This window comes from Apteryx rowi, unplaced genomic scaffold (assembly GCF_003343035.1).
Source record: "Apteryx rowi isolate R43461 unplaced genomic scaffold, aptRow1 scaffold_614, whole genome shotgun sequence".
Lineage (NCBI taxonomy): Eukaryota > Metazoa > Chordata > Aves > Apterygiformes > Apterygidae > Apteryx > Apteryx rowi.
Window position 1 is genome coordinate 321,152 of NW_020450888.1, and position 8,951 is coordinate 330,102.

Below are 8,951 nucleotides of genomic sequence, written 5' to 3' on the forward strand. Positions count from 1 at the left end.
GCTGCGACTTAGCCCCTTCGCACGGCTCGCGGCAACGCTCTCTCAGCCAGAGTTTATTTCCGAGAAGATCCGACGTTTTATTAAAACTCGCAGCTTATGAACAAATCTCCTTGTTTCTTAGCAAACCAGAGTGCTGAGGGCTAATTGGCAAATCCCGGGCTCAATAGAGATTTGCCATTATAGGCTAATCATACATTCTCTATGTGATATAAATAGCATAGAGTGTGTGGTATAGATATTCACTGGGAATTACAGCTAATTATTATTTGGATACCAAGCTGCTACTTCTGCCCGTTGATTGACACTGTTGCCTTCAKAGTATCCTTTTTTTTTCTTCCTCCTTGTTTCTTGTTTTGACAGTTTAAATCCAGGTCTATGTGACATAGAAAGCTAATAAAATTCTCATTTCATTGTTAATCTGATTTCATTGCAGTATAGGTTTTTACCCTCACACCTGCGTAGCAGGGTGTAATTCCATTAATAATAAAAAAAATCAACATATTCATTGCATGTCTTTTCCCTGATGATACATTGTGAGCAGTGTGAGTTGAAAAAGAGCCATTTATTCTCACCGTGAATGAGTCTGCCTGGAACTGAAGACTTCACCTGCCTCCTCAGTCAATTAGGAATGTATCGAAAATTCTACCAGAAAACGAGTTAAATTAACCGTTAGCTAATTTCCTTGTGTCCCTCCTACATAATCCCCCCTTTTCAGCTTGCACCAGAAATTACCACATGTTGCAAGGTTCAAATAGTGCCTAATGAAACAGTGACTAAATGGTTCTCTCAAACCCACAGTGAAGCCCTTTCGCTGTGCCTTCAAAGCCTGTGGGTCTGCAACGGTCGGGGGTCCCTATCTTAAAAAATACTTGTCTTTGGCACAAAAATCTAACCCGTCAATGGCTTTGCCCGGCAAACGGAGCCCTCTCTCCCTGCCGTACACACACCCACAGTCCAGACGGACTCAGCCATCCCCAGGCTGCTACAGCGGTGCAGCAAAGGTGTCCTCGCAGGCAGAGGAGCCCATCAAGCGAAGCGAAGTAGAAAGGGACCCCGATAATAAAATTGACAAGAGACAGCGCGCACACCCACATACGTGCATGGTATATGCGTATATCTACCCCTATATATGTACGAAGGCGTGTGAGTATCTTGAGAATTACACACAACTTTATTTTCAAACACAGTTGCCCTGGCATGTTGGGCTTTTCTCCAAGTACGTAAAAAATGATTCAAAAAGCAATGCCCCTGTATTGGTATTCACAGAACTTGCAGAGACGCAGCATTTCGTGCCGGGATTTCGAGAAGCAAACTTTCCGCACAGTTTTCCTCGTGGTTACTGAAGGATCCGAATCATTTCAGCCGTTTTGCACTGATGTCCCATGTAAATTCTAAACCTTGGTGTTAAGGTTAATCGGTTGAGCATGGGAAGAGAAACAAGCTCGAGATCGGCACTTTTCTTTCCAAAATCCGCCAGGAGTTTCCCCCCGCAGTTACAGGCTCTTGTTACTGCCTAAAGTAGCTTCACTGAAGTGTCATCTACTAAATTTGGTGAATTCCGTAAAGGGAGTAGAGTCACTTATTTGAAACGGTGAGGCTAATACAAAGTCATCAAAGCACTATGGTTCTTGTCTTTAAGTGACAACCCTCTTCATTGAACTGTTTGAAATACGCCTCCTGCTTTTCAATGTCTCTCTATCCATCTTTGTCTACTCTTCAGAAAGTAGACAATATAAAGCAAAGCCTGGCGAGCTCCCCACGCTCTGGCTTGGGCAGTGCCAACGTTAGCCTTGAAATTGTCACTCCTTCATTAATCTGAAACTAGTTATTTTTGCAGAGCACACACCACACACTTCCGATCCCTTCGGGTTCACTTGCAATAGCTTAAATCCTCTGGATACGTGTGATAGGGCCGGGGCGCTGGGGGAGGCGCGGGGGGACGGCAGCAGCCGCGGCCGCCGGCGGATCGCCCTAAGCGGAGCCGGCTGGGAAGCGCGCAGGGGGGCGCAGAGGGGCGCAGAGCAGATCCTGCGTGAAATCGGCGCTTTCACGGCGAGGGCGCAGCGCGCTGCAGCGCGGACACACGCCCCGAGCTCTCCCGAGTGGCACCTTTCATTTGGGCTGTTTATTATTCCGCTGTCACCCAGGCACATTTGGTTCCCCGGCAGCTGCCGAAATGCGCGGGGTTTCCGCGCCGCGGGGCGGCGGCTCCGCGGGAGGGCAGCGCGGCAGCCCCGCGCCGGGAGCCCCTCCGCGCCCGGCTGCCCCCGGCCGCCTTTGCCCCAGCTCCGCCGCACGCTGCCGAGCTCGCTCCGGCGCTGGAGGCAAACCGCCCTCGCGCTGCAGAGCTTGAAACTTACTCCGAGCCTTTCCGCGCAGCCGCGAAGACCTGGAAAAAAAAAAAAAGAGAGCGATTAAAGCTGGGATTTTTGCTGTCTTTTTCCCCCCAAAGCCTGCGCGCCGTTAGCTGCAGGCCCCGGGCTCGGGTAGGGACCTCTCCCCGCCTTGGGGGCACGGTGCTCTGCAGGGCCCGCAGTGTAGTGGGGAGCAGGTTCGCCCCTTCCCAGCAACCTCGCCGCTGTGGGGCACGATCGGAAAATACCGGGGGGGGCTGATCCTTCTGCCCTCATCCGGCCCGCGGCACAAGCCGCAGCAGCCGCTCCTGGCGCCACGTCCCGGCAGCCGATCCGGCAGGGCCGGGGCAACGGGAAGGGCGGGGGTAGGAAACTGGGAAGAGCTGGAGATGAACTCAGGGAATTAGGGAACTAGCGCTTCCTTCTTCCCCAGCTCCAGTAAGCGGCGGAAAGGCGCTGCTGAGGAAAGAGCTTCCCTCAGGCCTTTCTCACAGCGCACATCTCCGGGCCCCGCTCGCCGGGACTCCCCCTTGCTCTGCACATCTGGGCCGTGGTGGCCCAGCTGTGGCCTCGAGGGAGCGGCGCCTTCCACCGCAGCGGGGTCACCACTGCTGCTGGGCCACCAGGGCTGATCCACGACCGCAGCGGGCTCAGACAGCAGGTTTACTGCTGGAGAGATCCGCGTTATGGATCTGATGGACATGAGTACTAAGATCATCAAGACTCTTCAAGGCGGCTGTTTTCCTCTGCCATTTTTAATTGGAAAGACTTGAATTGAATTAAAGGAAGCAAATTAAATGTCTAAGGGGTGAAGCTACATCGAAGGAGTGCTAGGTTTGCTCTTTCAAGCCCCAAAAGGTTATGAAAGGTCAGTATCAGGGTCGCTCAAGCAAATGTGACTCACATCCCTTGTGCAAATGCACGGTCTTTAWTTGCACAGTCCCATACTTTTCACCCCCTGCCCGGCAGGATATGTGCCATTGCTCAGGGCCAGGGGTGCGCAGTGCTGGGGGCTGTGGGCGCTGGCCTGGCTTGCATCAGGGGCTGTCTCCTACCTGAGAGCCTCCCAGGACACACAACGCTGACCCCAGGGAAACGCCACCCCTGGGAACCAGCAGCTCCTCTGCTCTTGACTTATTCCAAGATAATCGTTTAGGCAAATTCTCACAACTAGCCACCATGTGCTCCTCTTTTCCTGACTGCCCACATCGGGACACATCTGGCAGAAATGCTGAGCGCTGTAACTGCAGCTGAAATAAGTTGGGACCGTGCCTCGATCACATCCGGTGCTAAAAATAGAAGTAAAACTGGGAAATTATATTGAGCCCCACGATGTAACGGGCACTGCCAGAATGGCAGTCTTAATCTTTCTAAGCCTTCATTCTCGATTTCTAAAGAGAAACCAAATTATCGCTCCCATGGGAGTGATAAAGATAAATTCAGTCATGTTTTCAGTGCTCTCACACATCGTCCTGACAAGCACCAAAGAAAAATGAGAGGGTAGCATTTGTTTCTTATTCACTGCACTTGTAGCAAACAAAGCTTGGGATCACTCTGAAGCATAAAAAGAAACAGTCGTTATCTGAGTAGTGTCACATGTGACTCAGGCCAATCTACCACCACTATTACTTCTGTACCCTCAAGGTAGAGAAGTCAAGGTCTACCTTGGGGCAGATACTGTCTCGTTTCCCTTCCTACAGCAGGCCGTTGGGCAAAAGACATCTCATATTGATGATTATATGGGGGTTACCTGATTCCTGCCAAACATATGACAGCTGAGGGCTCTGCCATCTCTCTCCCTTGGTGCAATCTCCTCCAGCCAGCTGCTGCTTGCTGCAAAATGTAGAGGAGCTCAACATTTTTGAGACCTCCACGACACTCTCGTTTCAGCCGGCTGGTTGACATTGACCACAGGTGGACACGGTGGAATGAGGGGGACAGACAGATAAGCAGTATGATCACATAATTCTTGTTTCCTTAGAAAACCGAAGCTAAGAAGGAATACTAAATAGGTAGCTGAGCACTGCCTGTCTTGTGCACTGAATGAGACAAGGACACTGGGGGATAGAAAACTACCATGGAAAAAAACAATACTGCATCAAAATGTCAGTGCACAAAATGAATGAATTAAATTTGCGTAAGAAGATTATTATTGTTTTTCTTTTGTTTTCTAGCTGTGGAGTGCTGGACTTCAAAACCCTGCAATATTTTTTCCGCAAGTTAGGACTCATACAATTGCTGTCACATTAACCTGGACYCTCCAGAGCTATGTTCAGGTCCTGAGTTTGTCCTAATCTTCTGAGATGTGTCGAGACAAATTGTCTCATCGTTTCTCTTTTCTAAAAGGGGAACGATGGAACTTCTTGTAACAGGAATACTTTGAAATAAAAAGAAATGTTGCTGATGACACCTATATTAGTAATATAGTATAGTACAGTTTATATGTCTATAATAATATGTCACTATTTCCTGTTAGCCCTTGAATGGTGCATACAAATATTGATTAATACAAATAACAGCAATTTATTTCATTTTCCTTCCCTTTTTAAAAAAAATAATGAAATACTGCAATGAAGACATTGCTTCTCATGTATTCCTAGAGGAGCTGAATTCCAGAGGCAGGGGGAAGCACTCATGTCTCCACCGAGCTGCATCTCTCCACAGTTACACTGAAAACAGCTACATTCGATAAAGAAATGTCTTTGCAGTTTTAAAATATCTTTAAGTTACATGTGACTCAACATAAGGCTGTTTCTCCTTCAGCTGCAGTATTACCCAGACTTAGATTTTTAAGAGCATGGTAGTTTTTCTCCCTCAGCAAAACTCTGCCATCCCAAGGCCTTGAAGGCCAGCTGACTCCCTCCTTTTACACGATTTGGGTGACATTGCCCAGAGGGTGGGCAGGACTTTCTGAGATGTTAACTCCTCCTCCCAGCTTCTCAGTAGGGAGAGACTGAGTGGGATTTTAGGAGCAAGCTAGACACAGGGGACCCGAAGCAGAGGAATAACAGTTTCCAGTGACCACCTCACCAGTTTTCAGGGTAACAGGAGCCAGTCCTCCCAGCCAGGCCCTCCATGAGGTCCCCTGTGATGGAGCTACAAAGCCTTTGGCCCTCTTGGCCTGGCGAGTGAGGGGACAAACATTTGGGTAAGCAACCTCCCCATCCCCTCAGCTGGGATCTGTGTTGCTGGTCTCTATAGAGGCCCTCAGCTGAAGGAGTGAAATAGTTGTGAAAAGGGAAAGTCACATTTTGTGTTTGTTTTCCAACTCCAGGCTAGAAATTTCTGTTCCTCCTTGCTTTCCCCTTCTGCTGCACACACAGGCAGACAGGACATGGGCTCTGTCCCAAACCCCACAATCAGTCCAGGCAGTGGGGCAGAGCCCACACCAGGCCCTCTCCTTCCTACCCCAGACTTGCCCATGCAGCCAATCTCTCCTTCATGACATGACAGTGTGTGGCTGGCCGGGGACTGCTCTGAACAGCTATTCTCCGCTATCATCCCTCTCCAGCATACACTGTACTTATTCACGTTAGCTGAGCAAACAGCAGGCAGCCTTATTACTGTTTCTGATTAGAAGCAGAGCAGGCAATTCAAAGTGGAGACGTGCCTCTGAGCTGAAACTCCATGGTTAAGTGCAGGATCAAACATGAGAAATGTTGAAATTATATGGGGACGTCTTTTCCTAGGGAGTCTTGCAATAGTTCAGAGGCTGAAGTTGAAACTGCAGATGGAGTTCGTGGGAAACCCACCCAAGGAAAAAGCATGAGTGGCAGATAACGCAGAGTGTGCAAGGGGCTATTCCAATCTGCTCATTTCCTGCCCGCCAGTACCTCAGGAACTAGGAAAGAAGTTACAGAGAGGATCCTTGGGGACTGACCTCCGGCTCCAGCCCTGTCCCGCTCCGCGCCGGGCCTGTGCGAGGAGCTCGGGCAGAGCGCGGGCTGCAGCGCGGGCGCGGGAGCGGGCCCGGCCCGGCCCTGTCCAGCGCGGACAGCGGAGCGCTGCACCCCCTTCTCGGCCTTCCCCACAGAGCAGCTCTGCTCTCTGAGACTGGCCAAGACGCCTGAACAAAACCAACACCGAAAAGACTGGAGAGGGCCCCGGCATCTGAGAAAAAACACCCAGGTTCTCCCTGCTTTCTGATTAACACCACCCCGCTCAGCCCGGGGTAAAAGAAGCGGCGTTTTAGCCTAGCTATGGGCCGACGCGAGCGCGCAGCCCCCCTCGGCAGGAAAAGGGCCGGGCTGGTCGCCCCCCGCAGCGGAGCGGGGCGCGGCGCGCCGTGCCGGGGCAGCCGCCGGGCCGGGGCAACTGCCGGGCCGCGCCGCGCCGCCGCCGCCGGCCCCAGCGCCGCTCCGCAGCGCGAGCAGACGGGCGAAAGCTGGCAGAAGCGCTGCGGCCGTGCGCTGTCTCCGGCTATAAAGTAACACAAAGCTGCTCAGAGAGCCGGGCTTAGAAAAGCTGCTTCATTTGCATTCCGCTGTGCGAGAGCAGGGTCCCTTTCCCCCCCTTCTCTTCCTCTCTCCCATCCAGCCGAAGTCGTAGGGTAATAGAAAACATATTCAGGTTAGTAGCTGATGGCATTTATTTGTATTCTGTATAGAATTCTGACACATACCAATGTTTCCATCGTACAAAGGATTGCAAATAAAAACACCCTTCCCCAGCCAGTCCACCTTCGCTGCTTGAGCTAGGCTGGCACTTAGGAAAAAAGAAGAAAAAACATTTAATTCTCGTCTGATTTCATTTATTTAAATAAATATAAATATAAATTTTATATAAAACTATTCACAAAAAATCAGACTTCCCAAACCCAAACGACTGATCTTTATTTTTATTTATTTATTTATTTATTTTTTAAGAAGTCCGTCCAGGAAGTCCTCAGTCCTACAAGTTTTTTTTGTTTTGTTTTTCAGTTTTCTAAAGTCTCGACTTTCGGTTCAAAATATGATTTCTTTTTCCCGTTAAACTGCCTTGGGGGAGTAAGGGGAGGAACCCTGGGCCGCGCGAATCCGGTCCCGTGTTACATGTTAGGAAGAGCAGATGTCCGCTCCTGCGGTTACATAAATAAGTTTTTAGTGGAACTCTCACGACTAAAGCATTTACATTCCAAAAATATATATTTATATGTATCTATTACTGTGGACGGATTAAAATTAACCTTGAGGCCGGCGAGGGCCGGCGAGCTGCGCTCCGAGAGCGGCGGCCCCGCGGGGCTGTGCCAGGTGCGCCGCAGTGCCGCCGCCCGCACCGGGCTGGCACCCGGCGCTGCGCCGGCGGGTCGCGGTGCTGCGGCCGGGCGGCAGCCGGCCCGGACTCCTATAGCAGCGAGATCTCTTTATCCTCGGTCGCCGAGGCGGGGGATAAAGATTCTTCGTCCTCTGACCTGGGGTAATGCCCCTGGCTGGTGCTGCACTTGCAACCCCCGTGCGAGTTTCGCTGGGTGCCTTTGCCTTCTTTCTTGTGTTTCACCCTCCTGTTTTGGAACCAGATTTTCACTTGCTTCTCGGACAGGTTCAGGTAGGTGGCTATCTCGATCCTCCGCAGTCGGGACAGGTACATGTTGGAGGAGAATTCCCGCTCCAGCTCCAAGAGCTGGGTGCTGGTGAAAGCTGTCCTCATCCTTTTCCCGTTTTGAATTTGGCTGGAATCGGACCCTCCTGGGCAGGAGAGAAACAAGACTTTAAGTGGGACGGGGGGAAAAAAAGGACAGCCCCGCGCTTGCCCGAAGTTTTGCATCCGACTGCCCCCCCGCAGCCGGGCCACAGAGCCGCTCCCCTGGGGCAGCACGTTGCAAAATCTCCCTCGGGAAGCCCCTTCTCCCGCTGCCCTCCCCTGCCCGCCCTCCCCGGCCCCTCGCCGGCCGGCCGCGGGGAGCCCGGCGRTCGCAGGGCTCCTACCCATGCCGAGGCAGTGAAACCTCCGGGGGTCGCTCATGCTGTAGGTCGTGGCGGCGCAGGCAGGTGCGTGGTGCGCCGGGTGCCCCAGGGCGGCGGCGGGCACGGAGCTGGCGGGCGGCGGGTGCTGCGGCGGGTGGTGAGCGTGGCCCGCCCGCGGGCAGCACTGGGCCTCGCCGCCGCCGCCGGGAAACTGGCTCTTGATGAGGGGGATGGCGGCGCCGCCGCCGCCGCCGCCGCCGCCGCGGGAGGAGTGCAGGTGCGAGGTGACACAGAGCGGGCACACGCAGAAAGCGCCGCTCTTGCGGGACGGGCAGCCCGGGCCCGACATCGACATGACGAGGGGGGACGGCATGCTGAGAGGGATGAAGAAGTCCTGGCCGTGGTGATGCTCAGGCAGGGACGGAGCCGGCCTCGAGGAGTCTTTGATGATTAAGGAGTCGACATAAAAAGACCGGGACATTTCGGAGGGCTGTTAAAGCCGGCTGCCGGCTCTCCCGAAAGTCTGTTTTTCCTTCTTGGCCAAGTTGCCACTGAAGTCCTGGCGAGGCGAGAAGGTGCTTATGTTTGAGAGCTGAACAAAAGGGTCCCTGGAGAGGGCTGGTCTTAAAGTCCCCCCGCCTGGAACCCCTGCGCCGGGGTTTTATATCAACTATTTAAACACGTGATTGCTGAAAGCCTCGCAGTTCTAAATCTC

At 52.5% G+C, this 8,951-nt stretch overlaps 1 protein-coding gene across 1 annotated transcript; it reads right to left on the minus strand.

Moving 5' to 3' along the window:
* Nucleotides 1-7,676: 7,676 nt before the first annotated feature.
* GSX2 (GS homeobox 2) lies at nucleotides 7,677-8,717 on the minus strand. The gene is made up of 2 exons (XM_026083760.1): nucleotides 8,258-8,717; nucleotides 7,677-8,017 (listed from the first exon to the last, which is right to left on the minus strand). Exons 1-2 carry the CDS (start codon nucleotides 8,715-8,717, stop codon nucleotides 7,677-7,679), a joined length of 801 nt encoding a protein of 266 aa, XP_025939545.1.
* Nucleotides 8,718-8,951: the final 234 nt, after the last annotated feature.